At 45.0% G+C, this 21,563-nt stretch overlaps 1 protein-coding gene across 3 annotated transcripts in view; it reads right to left on the reverse strand.

Moving 5' to 3' along the window:
* atad2b (ATPase family AAA domain containing 2B) overlaps nt 1-21,563 on the reverse strand; it is a 69,075-nt gene that overhangs the window by 4,041 nt on the left and 43,471 nt on the right. For 2 of the 3 annotated variants that reach the window (XM_031866158.1, XM_031866157.1), the window contains exons 25-27: nt 14,212-14,910; nt 12,848-12,969; nt 2,965-3,093 (exon numbers count right to left, since the gene is read on the reverse strand). In XM_031866158.1, the coding sequence (XP_031722018.1) occupies nt 2,965-3,093; nt 12,848-12,969; nt 14,212-14,910 (950 nt within the window). Of the gene's footprint in view, nt 1-2,964; nt 3,094-12,847; nt 12,970-13,058; nt 14,911-21,563 lie in introns of those variants that run through there. The other variant, XR_004213396.1, reaches the window with a different exon arrangement.

A 21,563-nucleotide genomic window follows, 5' to 3' on the forward strand; every position in this document is an offset into this window, starting at 1 on the left:
ATCAAGAAAATAAAAGATACTTGCAGCCTAAAGAATCATTTCCTGTCTGTAGATAATTCTTATTCTGCCTGTTTATTATTGTATTTAGATATAAACATCTTTAATGATTACTTCATTTACTAATGACTCCAACGCCATAAGCACAACTGTAAGAACTATGAAAATGAGCCTCGAGTGTGAAATGTAACTGCTCAATAAAAGGTTTTAAACTCTTAGGCGATGCAGTGGGCTGAAGAAGGCCGTGTTCGTGCAACACTTTATTGACCGTAAAACGCTTTGGAATTCACGAGCTAACTTATAACGACCTATGCCCTTTGCAATCCTCTCATGGCCACGAAAAAATGTTCAAGTGGTGCCAAAGTCTCCTGTTAATTAAAAGGAAGAGTACAACGTGGCCAGCTGTTCACTTACTGATCCAGATGTAATGAAAACCAGACCCAACATTGGTTTCATTTACTCTGAATGCCTTTAAAAAAGGTCACAGGACCGATGCTGTTCTGCATGTGGTTTTAACTACCCTTCCACTCCAATTAAAAACATCCATCCCCCCCCCCCCCCCCCCCCCCCCCCCCCCCCCCACACACACTCGTTTAGAGACTCACTGTGCTCTCGCACACCAACGCGCAAGTAAGCTCTTTGTCCCCTCGACACGTCTTCAACATGTGTGATCTCGAGTGCATCTGCCTACAGGCCCATCGCCTCGTCATCCAAAACACACAGCAGACAGTCCAACATGTCTCTGCAGTACCCGCCGTCTGTCTCACGTCGCCCCACAGATACAGCATGGCAGAATTGCAGATTTAGGAGTTTAATTTCCCAGCGGGGCCATCTATACGGTGCATTAAAAGGAAACCCAGCATCGCCATCGAGATGTCATCAATTTGGGACAACGGTTTTGTAAATTACTTGCGCCTTCTTTGAACCGGCCGTCTCTACTTCCACCTCGGATACCGATTTCCTCTATTTCCCAGATCAAATTTCCTACAACCCCTGAGAGAACAGGGCTCTCTGTGGCGTCTGTGCATGTGAGAAAGCAAAAACAACAACAATCTATTCTTTTTCACTCAGAAGAAAAAGCGAGAGTTGAGAGAGAACAATCAAGTGCATTGCGTCTGGATGAAGGTGCGTTTTGTCGAGCTACTGACAGCAGATCCTCGATGATGAGAAATGGACATCTCTGCCTGATGATTGTGTCTTTATATACGACAACAACATCGGTACAACACGTCTTCAGAGGAGGTCTCAAAGGAAGCCCCTTGTCTGACAATCAGAGCCAGATGTTTACCTTGATTGATATAAAGAGCACACATTGTACCGCCTATCTGCTGTGATGAGAACAAGACACAAAGATAATCCAACGTGTTTTAGGAACTATTCTGCAATCGACACAGCCTCCGAGATGTTGCTTTCAAAGACATGAAATGACCTGCCGGATAACATTTTCAGCAATTAACACAAATAAGTGGAGAAATAACCAACCCGTGTGATGTTGTACTTCAGCCAGTGGCATGTGCAGCTCTGGCAGTGCACGCATTCAGGCTAAAAAGGTCAAAGGCTCCTACAAAGTCTTAAATTGCTGTCTGAGCCTCGGGCAAATTGTAATGCTAGGTCTAGGGCAATACGAACGCCAATTTGTAGACGGGAACATAGTTGCCGTGTTATTGTGTACAGGGGCAGAGACGGTCCCTCTGGCTTTAACTGGAAGCAGGGTGTAGTCCACTCCATCTGCTGAGAGGTCAGCTCTACTGGAAGAGCGAGACAAGCCATACCCAGAGGAGGACGGCGAGGCCGAGCAAAGGAGACAAATGTGTGGACACGCTCCATTTCACTCGTCTCTACGATGTAGACACAAACAGCACGCAGCCGCAGCATTAAGTGGGAATGGCTTCAGCCGCCGTACTGAGTATGAGCCGGGCTTACGGGCGTGTATTGTTTTGCATTCCCTTAGGGAGGAACAAGGAGATGACCCGCTGCCGAGTCGAGATGTGTGTAGGAAACGCAGGCAAACAAAACACGTGCCAAGCGAGCTGACATTTCTGCTCTGGAAACACCAATTTAGGCTGGCAGTATGAGATGAACCCAGACATGCGCCCCCCCTCCCCCCCCTCCTCCACCAGCCGGCCTGTCGACAGGCGGCACCACCTGGCTGACTGCTCCCCTCCCTCTGACAGCCTGACAGCCAGCCCTGGCTACCGGCACCAGGACACTGCCATTCCTGGCCCGCTGTCTGCACTGACATCCGACAGCAGCGGCAGCAGATGACCAGATGGGATTCTGGGAAAATATACAGCAGCCTTTTCTGTATGGAACACTGTCGAGAGAGATTATAAATGAGAACGGGGGGGTGGTGAACCGAAAGCCGGGCGGTTATGGGTCGTACCCCGTGGACGTAAAGGTCCTTAGTGGCGAGTCCCCGGTTTGACGGCCGGACTGTTTGCTGCATATTGTTCTCCTACTTTCTGTCCCCACATTTACAATTATTACTTTTTTATGGCATATTACAGTGAGACTTTTTATGGCGTCATATACTCACTTTTAACAATATTTTTAGACATCCTATAACTTTTTATAACTTTTTTATGGCATACTATTCTATGACATTTTTATAACATGCTATAGTCGGATTTTTTAAATATTGTAATGGCATACTATACGATGATTTATTTTTGACATGCCATAAATAATATGGTCTTTTTATGACATAAAAGAAACGCAGTGGAGCGAGGCAGAGGCTGCATTATCCGTTCAAGACGATATGGCTGGCTGGGGGGCCTTCCGGGTGTCAGAAGCGTGTGCCCCAATGCATCCTGGTATATGTAGGCACTAACTGCACGGCGCCGCGAGCTCGCACTGAGAAATGTGTTGCCTCAATTTACCATCAACGCTGATTGGACATCTAAATAAAATGTGGTGAATCCGGATTATTTCCTGGATTCATCCCTTCATCGGGAGTGCGGCTCTCACCTCCAGTAGCTGGGTCTTGTCGTACTCTCTGCGGTGTTTGTAGATACACTGGCTGAGGAGAGAGTACAGTCTCTCCAGCTGCTCCACGCTGTAGCCCTCACTCTTCATCACCACCGTACCCAGTAGAGCCTGAGGGGGGAAGAGATACAAATGCATGACAAACAAAATAGGTTTTTATTCCTAAAAAGACACAGAACTAATATGCGAAACAAGTAATAATAATAAAACAGGCAAAAATACAGCACTGAATAACTGGTCGCACGAGATAAGCGCCGATGGTGGTGCATGGCGATGAAGAATTTGGAGGTCAGCTCTATTCAAATGCAATTAAGATCAGAGTGACAGCTAATTTAGGCTAATCATAATTAGAACCAAGTTTACATTTCACTGCTACTTTAATTAAAACATTCTGGACAGTCAAAGGCCCTTTTAATTGACCCGTTTCTCACATTTTGCCCAAGCCAAAGTCTGTGTCTGTGTCTGTGTGTGTGTGTGTGTGTGTATTTAAACACAGAGCTCATCAGAATGCACGGACTGAGACGGCAAAGGCACAATAATTAAAGTTACCGTCACTGACGCAAGGCAAATAGAAGAACCTGGACAGGAATTAAACGGTGCGTGTTTGTGTGTGTGTGTGTGTGTGTGTGTGTGTGTGTGTGAGAGAGAGAGAGAGACGCAGTGACCACAGCGTTAAACACATAAAACCGAGGCAATGTCAAGATTAATAAAACGTGGATGTTTGTCAAAGCCGCTCATCAGCGGAGCGTCTGAGACATAATTACAGTGAGCAAAAGAGAAATGACGGAGTCAGAAAGGTCGTCTTTGTATTAATCACTGCACCGCATCCGACTGTTGGAACGACAGAACAGTTCTCTCGATTAAAGGAGCCAACGACGGCTTCACGTCAACAAATACTTCAGCAGAATCTTAACTCGGGACCACAGACACGACCGTGAGAGCAACGCGTCACTTTGTCGGGATGTGTTTTAACTCCTCTAATGGAGTTTAGATCCACCGGGACCCGAAGCTCTTAACCGGAATGTTATGAACTTTCAAGATAATTTTGGAAAATATGAAAAGCAAAATCATAATGTATAAAACTGTCCACGGTGCCATGTTTAGGTACTCGACGTACAAAGATGTTGTTAAGCAGCACTGACGACGGGTCTCAGGAAGTCTCCGAGGACACCCGTCAGGGCCAGTAAAAGTAACGGGCGACAGGGGAGATGATTAGTGCTCGTCAGAGGCCGGCATCTCTGTTCTTATTTGCATCACAGAAAGCCATTACAACCCCGTAAAGAGTGTCCTGCTCCACACCGAGCACAACAAGCGTAAGAGTGAGAAACGACACCGGTTACACCATTAGACACTCGGTGGATATTTAACTCCGAAGGCGGTAAACACATTTTTTCTGCACTGCCACAATTATTTATGGTGCCATTATCTACATAAATGTTTTAACAATAGTAGATTTGGAATAGCAGATTAACTTGGGTTTAAATCGAGTAAAGAAGAAAACTTTTCAGATCCCTGAAAGCTAATTTCATTTCCCACACATTCTTAGTTTGACTTCCAGTCGGCGCTTATCATACTGAACTCAACAGCCTGGAAACCTGTCTCTGTAATTGAGTAGATAATACCTTTCAAATGATCACACTTCTATAAATTAATCTGGCCCGAGCAGGATGATCCACCGGTAATATGCCTTTGACATAAAAACCTCCACCTGGCCTCTAATAACTGGAGGTCCTTCGACAAATAAAGTGAGCATACAGAAGCCGAGAACACTCAGAACTCCTAATATTCAGAATTCATTCAAAGTGATGAGGATCATCACAGCTGTCCGCCGCTCTGTATTGAGCATATTTTAGGTTATGTTTTGTATAATCTAACATCAAGAGAGTTCTCAGGTTTCAACGCAGCCATGAGAGCTCATAACAGAGGACCGAATGGAGGACATGACGGTGAGACGCCTGCTTTAACAGCTTTAATTAGCATCACTACAAGCCGTCTCACACATGCGTAATAATGGGGACGTCTCTGGAAGACACTTCTCTGACCTTCCTTTCATCCAACCGCCACTGCATTCCACTCCATTTTTCATTATGTCCCCGTCTCTGTCTTTAAGTGCATTTCACTGTTTAATAGTGCATTGTCTCACCTCCTGCCTATTTCAATGTTTTATATAGAGGCTCGCAACCAACACTTTTCCTCCTCTTATGTTTCCTCCTCCTCCTGTCCGTGCTGATTGCCTCTCCGTTTGTCGCCTCGGTGTATTCTCTCCTCTACTGTTAGCTAGCTGATTGCAGCAGTGTACTTCCCAGCGCCTGTCGGCTTGATCAGGATGGCTGTGATAGTGTGGGGTAAATAGTGTGCGTGCGTGTGTGTGTGTGTGTGTGTGTGTGTGTGTGTGTGTGTGTGTGTGTTACACAGGCTCGGTGATGGAGTGAGTGAGCTGGACACAAAAGGGCAGTAATCCCATGCGTTAAAGCTTGCTACTGACATGGACCATTTAACCCCGCCACCCCGCATCTTTACTCGCATCTCTATCTAGAGCTAAGGGGGCTCGTGATGACAGCGGAGGGAACAAAGTAGACTAATGGTTCATGGAGTTATACGAGTGGCAAAGTTCTGCCCGTGTGTTATAACTTCCAGGATGTATTGTAACCCGACGACTAATTAACACTGGTTTATTCTCACGTCTGATGAATTCTAACTGGCCTCTAAATTTGTGAATCACCGCAAAATACAATAAGTCCTTAAAGCGGGTACAGTAATAAATGTGCGAAAGAAATATTAGGCCGATGGGTCCAGTAGTAGTGCGAGATCAGCTGCGGACAGACGGACACGCACACGCGATCAAAATGCGTGACGCTTACGCCTGGCGGAAATAAACAAGAGGGGATTCATGCGACTGGTTCAGGCTGGAGACTGGAAACCAACACACTTAATCACACCGTGTTGCAGCGTTCAACCCCGTTGCCCAGGAACCATTCTAGTCACACAATCTACCCGCTGCACAGACATCTCTCACACCATCTACCCTCCAGGCCGGGTTAGGCTCACTGGGAGATAATAAAGGCCCCACTGGGTCTACGGTCCTCAAACTCTTCATGCTGCTCTTGGGACACCAATTGGAGCCCTGTGCCATTTGTTACGGCAAGGTAAAGAAACGTCTGCATCGGTCTACATGGAGTCTACGGGTTACAGAACACATACAACACATTTATAAACATGGGATTCTCAACCACTGGCTACCAGCAACAGATTCACTGGTGTCGAGTTGCTCTCTTTACATAATTAGTAAAATGTCACGGTGAGCTCATCCAACAGTATCATATCCTTTCCCAAAAAAGAAAAACCAATACTGTTAATGTAATTATATAATACTGACGGTAATATAATTCTGTGCTTTAAGTTTTCAAACAAGAAACAATCACACATGCAGACTGGAGGTTACTGTGATATAGAGGGTCTTCCTCTTTGATCACTGAAAGATGCTTCACTGGCAGTGTGTGTGTGTGTGAGTGACAAAAAGGGTTAGCAGGCAGAGAGAGAGAAACAAGGATTTGAAGCCCAACAGTCACCGTCACCAGGGACACTATTAAGCCTTCAAAATCTGCCTCCAAGAGACCAATTCAGTCCCTTCTTCCTGTTCTACCTTTTCAAATGATTCTGCTCTGCTTGTTACCATGAAAGCCTTTAATCTGGGAGGAGTGTGGCTGTGACACTGGTGGACGGGGGATTTGCTGGAGAAAAAGAATACGATTCCAGCCGCAGTGGCAAATTATGTGGCTTTCAAGAGAGCAGCCGGTCACACAGGTAATGCAATATAGACGGTGTTATCAGGGTCAGGGACGATCATGACAAATCAGATTACCACCGGCTCAGCACATTAAAATGAAATGGTCATCCCTTGTGGCTGGGCATGTAAAAACCCCTGCAGGGTTGACGACTCATCTTTAATGGTTGGCTTTAGTCAGATCACTGATAGATTCACAGCTGTTTGATGGCTGTGCAGCCTCTTCTTTCAGTAGAAAAGGAGGAAAACGTACACGATATCATGCCACAGCTCCGTTGTGCGAGATCTATATCAAACTACATGATTTAACGTATTAATAAACATAATCCAGTGACAGTGTTTCAACGCGTTTCCTCATGATTTTAATGTGACTCAGACATTCACGATATGGAAATGGTAAATTCACCAGTAACGGCACATCTGAGACCCAGTCGGTACAAATGCATAAAATATAAAGGTATAAATAAATAAACAAGAAATAAAACTGTGTCGGGCAAAGATCAATAAAAGAGTTGTGTTGAATCAATGTGGAGCTTTGAGATTAAGGGCGGGTTCCCTGAACAGGGTATAAACTGGACCAGGACATAAGGTAGTCACTTCTTTAATAAGGGGCTCATCTAAACACTGATTACATGGACATGCAGTAAATTAATCATGATAAACAGTAATAAAAAGTAAGGATCTCATGTTAAGATTGTTTGTTTGTATCATGTTTGCTTACAGCTTACATATCTTCATTGAGTCTCCCAAATATCGATGTCGACTTCAGCCTCAAAAGCCGTCATGGGTCAGGCTGTACTGTATTTAAGATGAATTTCAACTACTGAAAGCACCGTCTTCCTCTTTAAGCGTCAACAGAGACACAAACTGACCAAACTACTGCGTCTGTCTCAACCGCTGTGGTGTTGATCCATCCCCGCCAGGCTAGCGATGCAATCGTTTGACATTAAATCCTGCTCTGACATCACGGAATACTGTGTCAGCAATGTGGTTTAATGAATTTTATTTTGTGAAGGCTTCGGCCAAATATCAGAATAAAATGCAACTATTATCCACTTAAGGTCAAGGTAGGAATAATGAGAAATGTAAAGATGATGAAGCAACCTTTACTCCATTCTCTGTGGTTTTGGGAGGAAAATAAATAAATAATAAAGATTGCATTCAATAAAAGAGATATGCATGAGAGAAATACAATGTTTGGAAAGCAGGCTTCAGGAATGAATTTAATATTTCATAAAACAGCTCCAACAGATACAATATCACCAGGTAATAAAAGGGAGAAAACTGCAGCATAACCACAAACGCACCTCCACACACACCCTGCAAAATCACCCGAAGTTTTCTACACAAACGCACCGATGTGTGTGTGTGTGTGTTGAAACAGTGCAACATGCTGACCATGCACCAAGCATTTCAGACAGTTTTACGCATTATGAGAATATGTTTCCAGACTACACAAACACGTAGATCCTGGAAGAACTGCACTGAAACCCACAACCCGCCGGAGGGTTTGAAAAGGCATGTGTTCTTTAAAGATGGTGTGCAGTTATCGTAGCCTGTAGAAACATTTACACTTATCTGATGGTCCTTGAACAATCATGAGTCTAAGCTTAAAATAGTGATATTTCATCAAAACTATTCTCTAAATGTTTATTAAAGATGTGAAACCGTTGGCTCTCACCAGATCCTGTAAAAAAAACTAAAAAAAACAAACACGATATTACGCGTTCGTCAGCGCAACTGGGAAGCGAATGAATGACTCGGCTGAGACAGTCACGTGATGAACACCCAGTGACACCGAGCAGAGAGGAGAGGTTGAAGAAATGTATGAAAGACGAGAGCACGGTGAGGAAAAATGTAACGGAAGCAAAAGCACCCTGAACCTGCCGGGGTTTAAAGGGTTACATCTCCAACATCCCATGGCAACAGAAATGTACTGTAAACCTCCTGTTATATTCACTATCAATGTGTGCCTTAATTGGTAATTGAAAGCAAATGCAAGACACTAAATGGCCAGAGAGTAATGTTTGTTGGGTAATACTTCACGCTGACTTAGATTTCCCACCTTGGCTATCAACTAACAACGTAATAGCGCTCCAATAGCATTATATTCCCTCCAGCAGCTACACAATGTTTCCATCAACCCAAATGCTATACAGGGGTTGTGTTTAGACCAATACTGTTGGCCACTATAACGCTCATGTACTGTACCACTCATCCACAGTCTCAACCTTTAATTTGTCTGTGACTGACCTGAAGCCACGGCCTGAGTGGGAAGCGTGAGACGTGAGACCCGCGAGAGGCCGGCAGGCTGGGCAAGAGGGGGGAAAACAACAGACGAGCAAGAAGACACTGCTGTGTTTACGTGGCGTGAGCTGTCGACACTGCTGGCCCCTCACGCGCATGGCTCCGAGGCACAGCTTCGGTGGTGCAATTACATGCAGATAGCCACATTGTCAGAGCCATCAGTGGGAATGAATGAAAATAAAACAACCACTTCAAACGCCATCTATTTTTATTGACAATCAAACGCTGGTCCAACACTGCTATTAAGCTGGTCTCTTTTGAACAGACAGATGTTGTATGGAGACTTCGCCAGAGGGGCCCCCCCGCTATTATTATATATAAAAAATAATAAAATAAAGAAAGACGACAAACTGAAATGGGGCCATTTCTGTTGACAGGCTTCTCTAGAATGGGAAATACTGACGCGCTGTAATAGCTACGCGTCAAGCCAAAAGACGCCGCACTGTGCCAGCGACTAGGAACACTAGCTCTTTCTAGGCAGCTGCTGAAGGAAACAGCCGAGCACGCCGTAATCCGCATGTTCTCGGTGAGCAGGAGGAAAAATTGCCCGGGCCAGATTGGATTTCTTGCTACTGAATTCTCATTTGCAATCATCAGCACGACTTCTTCCAGTCCCATCTGTGGACAAGCGTCTGATTATTGATGAAAGAAAACAGCTGACAATAAGAGATGTTTTGGAGCAGCGAGAGAAGCATCCGGACCTATTTATTCATGCCCAGGAGTTCATTTTCATCCCAACAGCATCGAGCACCGTTTCAGGGAAGCTGGCAATAACAGAACTTGATTTTACTAAATTAATCAGAGCAAATAACAGGGCCATGGCGCTGAGAGACGGATACTGAAATAATACCACTACTAATAATAATAATAATCTCTGTCCTACAGGCGTCGAGTGGAGGGTCTGTGAACAAACCCAGAACATTGATGGTGTTCAATTCCAGAGAGATTTCAGAGCCTCTTCCATCAAGGAAAAAGTCAGAAATAATCAGCCCTCTGCAATCAATGAATGCGACTGACGGAGGAGGAACAGTGCAACACTCACTGCGGGCCCTAACACACATCGGGCAGCATGCCAGTCCCAGCCCTGCCAGCAAATATCTGCTTAAATGGTGACTTTCATCCTGCGCACCGGATATTCAATTTGTTCCGTAAGCCAGGGATGAAAAAGCAATTATTCACAGTCCCCTCTTTTCACGATCTGTTTCTTTAAGATATCCCCCGTCTTCCCCCTGCTAACAAACAGACCTCCAGATTAGTGCCGTGTGTGGCTGCTCACAGGGGCAGCCAGTTGAAGCACTTGGATCAGGCCAACTAAAAAGCCTGTCAATCAGTCTGAAAGACGGGGGGTCCGGTTCTACATCGTCTCCACGGGACGGGGAGGTAAAAGCCACTAGATAACGGCCCGATGGCTGGATGTCACTTCAGAGCATCGAGGAGAGAAGTGAGCACATGTCAGAAGAACACTTCTCTTACACGAGTTACACGACACAGAGCCCCCAAAAGCCAAGCCAGCCCCCCAGCACCCGATCAGTGAGAAGCGCCGTCAGCGGAGCCCACTGAGCCGAGCTCCCAATTTATACTTGGGGTATTAGGTGGGACCCTAGCGTGACTGTGCACAAAAAAAAAAAAAAAAACCCCACACAGAGCTGCTTCATATGCTCTCTGGCACTTGCACACATCCCGGGACAAGTTGGCGGCTCTAGTGAGGCAGAGAGAGAAGCTCATGTTTGAGTCATAACCTTGTTTCCTTCAGATGTCGCAGGACCGGCACCTGCTGATTGAGAGATGCGGAAAACGGTCTGCTACCGTAATTGGCTCCCTCCGTGGTCGGACAGCGGGGATACAAAATTGATGTTTGAAAGATGGAAGAGAGAGAGAGAGAGACAGACACAGTGGCACCGGCGTCGGGTGAAAGGAAAGGAGGGATAAGCCTCAGAAGTTATCCATCTGAGAAGGGCAGTGTGTCAGCACCAGCTCCAGAACAGACCTATGGATCTGGAGGAAGTTTAAGGCGGGTCATCCATGATTGAGTTCCCCCCCCCCCCCACACCTCACATCCTACTCCACAAAAAGATGGTCAATGTCCTTCCTTCGAGGCCGTTTAAAAAAAAAAAAAAAAAAAAAATGGTGGAATTCTAATTTTCCAGATACAAATTCTATTGAAATTTTTCTATATTTGGAAGCCATAGAAAGCACAGAGGACAAAGGGAGGAACTAAGTGCAGAAGGTTCCTGAGATGAGCAGCATACAGCACGTGACAGGGCATGCCACAAGACAATGGGATGACGGGTCTCGCTACCTCTGCTGGCTCCCTGCAGATAACGCGAGCCGGCCTTAACTCTAACCCAAAGCACATTCATTCTGCTGCTTCTGCATATTTATGTCGGAGCACAAAGAGCGATTGGACAGTCCATATGAAGTCTATAGGAAGCGATGAGCGAGTATAGAAATACAGCTGTTCCCTGTAACAGCAGGGGGGAGGAAAACACTCCAGAGCCCTTCACCCACACACTGCCAGCAACATTTAAACAAGCACCCGTATGAACTGCAATGAGACGAGCATATTGGTATCATTTTTAGATTATAGCTCCTCTTTTCCATAATCACAGTCTAATTAGACAGTTGCAAAATGTGACAGTTTTCCACAGCTGGCTCTGTTGAAACCAAATAAGTCTATATTTCAACATCTTATTTACTGGTGGGATATGCGTTTACTTTTGCTGAGAGACATCTACCATCTCCTTTTAGCCTCACGTCTACATATAATAAATCTAAAGTGAGTATATTAACTACACTGTAGCTTCCGTCTGTATATTTCAGAATGTGCTGTAACACAACACCGATTGCTCGCTGCTGAAATAAGTGAATACACGAGGTGATCACGATCACAATAAATGACCGTGGACCATTGTGTGCGACTGCGTTTTCCCCTTAAGAATGTTCATCTTCCCGTTAGCAGATCATCGCTTTGATACAGATCACAGTAGCAGTTAAATCTCCCATCCACAGTCGGTGCACAAAGCCAAAGCAGCCCAGCTGTTGCATCCTTCATGGTGTGAATTAGAATGATGAGCGTGTAGAATCAAGCGGGATGGGGATGGGGCACGCACGGGGTTTAAAAAAAAAAAAGAAAAGCGGAAATCTCGGTGGGTCGCAAGAGGAAAGAATGTGTTAGCTCTAGAGGGGCTATGAGGGGTTTTCTAACCAATCACTGAAGGTGGTCCCCTGCAGCCAGCGTCATTAAATTAATAAAATAAAGAAAAGCAAAACATGTTAAACAGATGCTGCCGTAACACAACAAATGCACATGTGACCAGACAGCGGACAATGTAGATCAGGCTGACAATCTACTGCCATAAGAGTAGACATCAAATAAACTTGGAGATATTCACCCGCGCCACTAAGTTGCAGTGAACTGACATTAGTAAAATGGTCTCAAGGACCCCCAAATTGAATTTCTTGCAATTTTAATAGAGGACCTTTTTTTATAACTCTCAGGGCACACTAAATAATTCTTACATTTACTCTCCCTAGAAGGAAAAGCACAGACTTCATTCATGACTGCTCCGTTCTATTGTCCCAGTCGGCCATGACAGTTTGACAGTGAACCAGCATGCACAATGCCGGGACCCTGAAGCAGGCAAAGGAACCTCAATGAACTGTGCTTTCTTTGGTTTCTGTACCGATACCTCAAAGCAGTAGCCTTCAGACCGAGAACTTCATGTTCTGATACACCGCAAATGGACAAAATACCGTATTTATGGAAATATTTACCGAAAGTCGCTGGTGGTCAACCACTAAGGGAGGCTGGGGAGCGACTGGTTGTGGCTCTTCCTCCGTCTTTTCAGCAGACCCCTGCTCCGACGGGCTCACCCTGCACGTCTCGGCTGTGGAACCTCCAATAAAAAGACAAATGGATTATTGATGAAAGGGTTAATAATGAGGGTCATAAAGGAATCCATACAGTGTGCTAGAAGAAAACCACCTCCGGTGAACGGCTGAGCTACATTTCAAACTTATTTTGGTGTTTGTCATGAAGCAGTGAGAAAGCACAAATGTCATTTCAAGGAAAATAAATTCCAACTGCCGCGGCTGCAAGATGAATGCAATACTTGAGGAAAATCTATTTTAAGCTACTCGCAGCTACCGAGGGCACAGTGTTTCACATCTGGTCTCCTTCCTGTCCATTTAGAACAGTGCTGAAGAAACGCTTTGATGGAAACAAAAGGGCCTGGCTCGGCTTGTAATAAGGGGGGCGGAGCAGCCGGAGTCGTCTGTTTTGTTTGTGTTCTGTTGGCTGATCGTGCCATCCTCTGACGGCTTCTCCGTATTCTAGGAGCGCCATTACCTCAGCTCTCCAGCTGGCCCGTACTCATCCAGAGCCAAACCGCAGGCCCACAATCAGACACACAATCGCATCGGCTCATCTCCGACTGAAATACTACACAACAATAGAAGGGGCATCGTGGCTCAGGGCAAAAGGAGAGAAAAAAAGCCAGCATTGTGAATATCAGGATTCATATCAGAAGGTGACATGCGTCTACAAAGGCACCGATAATTTCAAGGCCCCGGAGTTCCTCCATTTAAATCTACTATCTGCTGAGCCAGGGGGTTGCTTTTTTATATCCTGTATGACTTATGTTGCATTATTCATGTCCGCTCTCCATTTTAAGAGATATACCAAGTGCAAATCAGAGGAGCTGGTTCATAATCAAAAAAGTAATTTATCTGCATAATTAAGTGGTGGGCAAAGCACTGACTGGATGTGTGAAATGTACAGATTTTGTTAAGTCGCATAATTGCATATCTACTGTGAAGATCAAGTGATTAGCAACGAAAATCTTGAGAGCAAAACAAGTCTCTGAGAACTTTCTCTCACTTAATAACTCCCTTCAGATGGAGTTAAAGTTTAGAGTATCAGCTTCTGGAGAAGACTATCCGTCTCGGTGATTAATAGCCTCTCCAGAGTGACAGATGGGCAAACTAGGTTACGATGTTATGTACCTGCATATCTGAATTTTGAGGGAATGCTGAAGACATTATAACATTGATAAGAGGAACTAAAAGCTGTTTGTTTTAATGAACCAGTTGTGGTATTGGTGCTGGCTCACAGAAGACTCCTGGTTTAAGCGTTATACCTTCTGGATCTCTCTCTTCCTCAGCGTTCTCCGTTACTGCTCTCCCATGCTGGGGTGGGTGCTCCTGAGTTGGATTGCTCTCGTTTTTGTCTTTGTGCTCTTCCTGTTCTGGTTCATTAGAGCGCTCCGTCACGCTCCGAGGACTCCTTTTCTCAGCCTCGCTGCTCCTCTTGATGCTCTGCGAGTCCAGGCTGTCCATCGACTCGTTTCCGTTCACGCAGCCCGCTCGTGATACTAAGAGACCCTCCGCGTGCTTCGGCTGGACCTCTGCACATGAAGATTTGGACGTTTCCATCGGAGGCTTGAGGTGGGCCTGCTTGGCATGGCCATCGCCGTCTGCCTCGGGCTCAGAACTGCCACCAAGGCAATGCAGCTCGGTGTGTTTCTCCGTGTTCTCGGGCGCCTCCTCCTCCGGCTCTTCTCGGGCCTCACTGGCATCTGGAGGTTCGGCAGGAGCTGCGACAGGGGGCTCGTTGGAGCTCTCCTCCTCTGTGGAGGGGCCGTGGGGATGGTGGCCATTGGGCTGGGGGCCCATGGTATCACAAGACGATTCCTCATCCTGCGTCAGACACGAGTCACTGGGCACGGCGACCTCCGCCTCGGCCTCCCCCTCCTCCGTCTCCTTCCTGTAGCTCCTCTTCTTACGGATGATGCCCCGCCCCCAGGATGGCCGCCGGCGAATCTTACGCTTTATATGATCTGAGAGAGAGAGAGAGAGAGAGAGAGAGAGAGAGAGAGAGAGAGAGAGAGAGAGAGAGAGAGAGAGAGAGAGGAACGCTATTAAATCAAACAAGCACAAATATTTGCAAAGTCAAAAAAATGACCTCCTGTTTACATTTAAATCATTCTCAACCTTAAAAACTAAATACACAGCCCCTAATCACACCTACCATACTCCTGAAGTAACTAAAATGACAAGGCACACGCGCCATGGCAAATGTCTATAATGTGAAGTCCTGGATACTGAATGTTCATCTGCATATTTATGTCGTGGTCCCAGGTTTGTTTTTTTGTTCTTTAAGTGTACTGAAGTAGCATGTGTCATATGACACGGTTATGCTACGCTTGAGGACTGCTTTATTTAATAAATTCACTCAGCTGATGTTAGCGTCTTATTTCAGTCACATGCCAACGCACCATGGACAGTAGGGTGCTCCGATCCATCGATCATTATCGGCTGATTTTAGTTCTGAATAGTTTGACTCGAGGTCTCTACAAAGGCAGACTCTCAAGCGAAACAGCTGGACGCACACCACCCCCCCCCCCCACCTCCCCAATTATAAGCACCAAGCCGGGCGGCGCTCACAGCGGCTCATCTCATCCCGTCTGAACAGCCCTTCGGCGGACTAGAGATCCACAGCGATACTTTCAACATCCGTCTGGTCTATTTTTTTTACTCGAGTCTAGTATCACTGCTGTTTGTGATTATCTTTTTTAAATTACGCTTTTATTGCAGATATTTGTCAGTCGTGTCTAAAGAGAGTGAGGCACGCACACGCACACACACAGAGACACAGAGCAGAATCCCTTGCTGCCGAGAAGTAGCATCAAATAGACCCGTGATCAGATCGGCCGATACTTCTTCCAGCGATGATCTGCCCAAAAAATCCTGATCGAAGCACTTTAAGTGGACAGGCAATCGTCTGCGTGCTTTATTAAACAGACCAGACCTAGGTTGTAAATGTTTAAATAAAGAATATGGAATTGTGAACTTAAAATTGAAAGTCAAATAGCATCGTGCAAATGGAGAATCGGGACAACACATCTTTCTAATGTAGTAGAACACTAAAGTATCTATTTCCTCATGTAGTATCTCAGCGCAGCTTCCAAGTTGATAGTTGAATCTAGACATTTGGCCTTTCCTCTGAGAGTAACATGCAATGGGTGGCAAAGACTGCAAGAGAGAGGAAGGCAGAGACAGCAGCGCTGCTACATCATGGATGCTGGACACTAATGACAACAGATGGTGCCCGGGGTTTTAAGAGGAAGGGGATAACAAAAGCCCGCTCTCTGAAAGTGCAGTAAAAATGTCACAGCAAGCAAGCAAGTATGCTAAATGCAGTGAAACTTCAAGGCATTTGCCTTCATTTACTCTTCCCCATCAAGCAGACGCAGGGATACAGACTGTGGCATCAAAGTCAGAGAAAGAGCAGACATAGAAAAGAGTATGAAAGAGCAAACACACAGGTACCACCACGAGTCAGTCTCCAAAGGACACAGGCGTTTGAACCTGACAATGAGTGGCATCGCCATGACCTGCCTGCCAGTGAGCACACACACTAACCCCAAAGAAACCCTTTGGGCCACCAGAAGGCCTTCACCGTTTTAAACCATCTGTTGAATCACTTCAAACGGCATCATTCAGAGCACCAGCAGGATGAAAAACAGTAATCCCTCCATTAAACAACCATCTCGAAAAGGGACGACTTAAAAGGGTCCCTCGTGTGTGTGTGTGTGTGTGTGTGTGTGTGTGTGTGTGTGTGTGTGTGCGCTCTCCGATGAGGATATGGACACTACATCACAACGGACTCGTTAAAATCCACGGCATCATTATTCTGTCGAGGGCCACTGGAACGAGTTAAAACTGTGAAAGTGAACTCTTGTGCAGAATCAATATGTCCGCCTGCTTCTCAATGGACAGGAAGACCGCATTATGTTTCTCAATAGAGATCAGACTGAACAAGATGCATATACTGCTACTATATGCTATGAGCACAGTGTTTGTTCTCCATTGTACGTTCTACACACAGAAATGCAGAGAAACCCCGATATGTCTGTCAAATCTCCTCTCCACCCACAATGCCTTTAACCAGGGACATCTTTCCATTTCAAAGATGTGGTTGTCTACGTCAGAAAACTAAACCTTAAGTCAAGTATTTGTTCACAAAAGAAAGGGGACAGCAAGTCCTTACGAGTGACCATCTTAATGACCAGACACTCCAGACAACCCAGAGGGGAACGGAGTACACTTGGTGCCAACTAACACTGTGCAATTATTGTAACAAACAGCAATTTCCATGTTTATGAAGTGGCTACGCGTGGGTACGGCGTCTTATCATTGTGGCTGGGACGATTCCTCGACTGAAACAAATGTCATCGGTTACAAAAATACTTTTGCATGACGTGAAAGTGTCTGCGCTCCTTCAAAAGCATGCTTTCCCCTGCAGAACCAGCTGCAGCTAGATACGCTCGCCTGTTATCCTCTGAAGTGTGGATCTGAAAAGGAGACTCAACAATGTGGTGCTCTGTAAACTGCAAATTGGAAATGACTTAACACATCAGCATGACCGTTATGCACGAGAGTGAAAACATCCCGCAACAATTTGTCCACTAAAGCATGATCTCCATCAGGATCATCAACGTGTGGAGCGAGCTTTGGGGAGAAGTCGTCATTTAAATACATTTTCTAAATGTTTTTCATAGCCCCAATGTTGAAAATAATGTAAACCCCAATGCCGTTATGCCAACATAACATTGGGTTGCAGCATGCATTATCCAACGTCGTCATTCCGCCTCTTTACATGTTCTGTTGACGGCCATGTATGAGAGAGAAAACAGCTTTAACAAACGTTACCGCCTGTTAAAGTCTGTAAATCGTTTCTCTTAACCCACACTGATGCAAAAGCACATTTGATTATCTTCACTGCATATTACTCCAGTCGTGATATCAATCCCAAGTCACAGCCATACTACGTTTCAGGTCAAATACTTCAGTGAACGTACTGCTGCTGTGATATTCAGTGATTAAACTAATCTGTGCGTCTCAGCAATCCTGTTGAATTTGCGCTCTGGTATTTTTCTGACTAAGAGGGCTCATCATCTTGTTACATTGGTTTGTTTTTAGCATAAGATGATTGAATCAATTATTTAAATATTAATCAAACAAGTTCTCTCATTTGTTTTGGGTAAAGTCATCATCATAGCGTTCAAATGTTCCAGCTACGTACATCCTCACACTGTGGGGAGCAGTGGAAACCTTTCAGAAACAGAGCTACCAGCATTCTCCGTGCACACGACAATACCCACGAAGAAGAAAGAAACGGACGACCGGTCTCCTCCGCTCTGCTGTAACGAGAGCAAGAACAAAGACGGAGACAACCGGCCAGTAAACAATAATAATGAAGCATAGTGGCTCATTTTCTGCTGACTCCTCGTTTCCCTTTAAACTCTCTGGATACGCACTTGTCCATCTATGCACAAACAATCCACAGGCCAGTGAAGGAGGTCTAGACGGGGTCAGCGATCACCATCGAAGCTATGAAGCGTGCTCCTGCGGGAGGAAAAGGTGAAGCCGACTCGTCATGGTCGGCTCTTCAATAATGCATGAAACGGCATGAACAGTAACCACAGAGGGGAGATGTGCTGACGGGGGAGAGAGGGAGGGAGGGAGGACCAGAGCACTTTGTAATAATTAAAAGTGCCTAAAACATGCAGGATCCAAGAAGCGGTGGAGATATTTATAGCAGACAACACGCGTACTTTCAGAAAAGTGTCCGTTTTATGCAGTAAATAAGAAGCTATAGTTAGCAGATAGTTTGGTTAGCTTAGCACAAAGACTAAAAGCACACACACACACACACACACACACACACACACACACACACACACACTTAACTGAGATGTAATCATCTCATTGAGACCCGCTCCCATGTCTACTGGCAAACACACTGTCCGTGAATCTGATCCCAGGCCAGACTCCAGTTCCTCACATTTCAAAATGAGCATTTGGCAGAGGCGGCAATGCTGCAGTTGTGTACTGTGAACTTTAGAACCCAAACATAAAACACATTGTAAAAAAATGATGAATAAAGCCTCAACACTTTAGTGCACAGCTGGAGCTGTGAATGACGATCCTAACAAACGTTCCAGATACGGTTTATCACCCTCAACGATGTGAGCGATGCAAGTAATCCAATCATGACATGCTGCAGTAATTAGGTTCCATCAACTGGTGAGCACTTCTATCAAGAACGTGATCACATTATGTTCAAAATGCAACTGTGACAAACTCTACCCCATCTGACTGAATGATCTCATTGGTATTCAAGCTCATAAAATCCACCTTAGAAGTTCAGACGGCGTTATGAGCTCATTGTTATTTAAACAGACCACCGATGGGGGGGCCTTGGTGGGCGAATGGTTACAGCGTTACCGCAAAGTCACCACAAAAATGCCAAAAATATCATCTTTATACAACATAAAACTACTTGTTTTTTAAAACCAGTTTCACAAAAAAATGTATCTGAGCTCCAAATAAAACAAGTAATTCATGGAGATGTAGCAACATTCTTCAGCGGCACTGGTCTGGAGTCAGCCCGAACCTGGACAGACGCTCCGTTGTTGACTCACCTACTTTGTGTGTGTGTGTGTGTGTGTGTGTGGATTCCCATGATGATGAACTACTTTGCATCCACAAAGGGCTTTCTCCCACCTCCCCTCTCTGGATTCACATTCAGGACACTGGGTCAACACATGCTGGGAAATATATTACAACAGGCTGGGACCAGATGAAAACGAGTGCCAGAGAATATACAGACGGGCTTCTGTGTGCGCGTGGTCACATGTGTAATATATATATACGGGATTAGTGTGCGTATTCGTAGCAGTCCAATGTGTTTGAGATTCACATCAGTCACAGGACGGGGCTGTAGATCTCAGCTTAGACGTGAAGTGAAGGAAGACTTACAAGAGTTAGAATTGAAAAATTACACTTTCAAATTTAAGTGAGAAAAAAAAAAAAACAGTATGAGAGATATGAGAAAGTTTGTCTGGCAATATATAAATGCAATATGATTAAGGTTTGAAGTTGGTTGGAGGGTGAAGTTGGATGAAAACTGTTATTGCCACGGATAGCATAGCTGTGTAGCAGTTAAATGAACGACCTACAATGATGTAAAGGGTGTGTTGTTAAAGACACACCGTGTATCATTACATGATTAAGAATCCATAAAGTATGAATAGATAATTGCGGTGCAACTTAAAGCTAAAAACCAAAATAAGTGACTGGAGGAGCATAACCTCCATGCAGGTATACTGCACGCTGCACAGAAGCAATTACCGTCTTATCAAGCTCAGAGATGCACAGCATGCGAAACGCTGATCTCAAACTAATTTAGATTTAGAGAATTGAAGAGCTGCCGATGTGCTGTAACGAGGGGCTCTGTGCACACGTACAGTATATCTAAGAACGTGTGCACGGTCACAGGACGACCTGGCCGGCACTCCAACTCCTTCTGCCATCCCGGGTCATTGGAATCGACTGGAGTTGGGGCCTCAATCTTGTAACATTAATGAAGTATCGATCCGCTGTGCTCTCATCACCTGCGACTGATGGGGAGGAGCTTGGGGTGAGGAGTCGTCGCCGTCTTAAAACAAACAAACTCACTCGGCCTTTTTATGAGTTTACGCGCCGACCGACCGGGATGCTGGGATTCTTTTCAGGTATCGAGTCAGAATCAGTCTGCAGATTATATAGTAGAGGACAAAAGTACTATTGTCCCCTTTTGTCCAACGGCAAACGACTGCTTTCTCCACCTCTCAATTAGACAGTTATAATTGCATACACTACTGCATGCGTTTATGATACGATTAATATACCAACGGAAAATAAAGTTTGATAAACTATCGTCTCATATCCACTAGCAGCACTGACAAAGGGAGCTGTCATAACTAACATGTTGACCAGTAACAGTGTAACAAGCGGGTGACATGCATTATTTGGAATGAGGATGACATCACTATCTAAGAGTCCACCTGTGCTCATCAGCATCATCAGATACAGACGGGCCAAGAAGTGCCGTTATGGTTTAAGAAAAGAGGACGGTGACAGAATGTAAATTCAGACACTGCTTTGGTTTCCTGCTCTAAGGATAAGCAATCAGAGATTATTCTTGAAAACTATATTTTTACAACTCTGTCCCTCTCAGGGGGATTCCAGCCATTTGTTTTTCCTTCTTCTCTCTGAATCATTGCACTGAGCTGTAATTAACACAGCACAGAAGCTGTGTATCCCCTCCCGTGACTGCCCAACTAATTCCAATTGAATGCTTCCTAATCACTTCAACTAAATGAATAATTTAAATTTTGTCTTTAGAAATATGCATGTAAAGAAATGAAAGCACAATAACTACTGTAGGTTAAAACTACACGTCAACAGAAGTCTCCCTCAAACCGTCTGTGTCACATCAATAATGAGCATCACAGATATTGTACAAATAAAATACTGAGCATAGGTGGAGGTAAAATGAAGACCATTTATCAGTCTGAATTCCAAATGACTTCTATTCAGCTCCAGGGTAACAGTCAGTTAAATAGCAACTCAGCTTTAACCGCAATAGTGTGTGTGTGTGTGT

Source organism: Anarrhichthys ocellatus, unplaced genomic scaffold (genome assembly GCF_004355925.1).
Source record: "Anarrhichthys ocellatus isolate YVR2014 unplaced genomic scaffold, GSC_Weel_1.0 scaffold34, whole genome shotgun sequence".
NCBI classification, from domain to species: Eukaryota; Metazoa; Chordata; class Actinopteri; order Perciformes; family Anarhichadidae; genus Anarrhichthys; species Anarrhichthys ocellatus.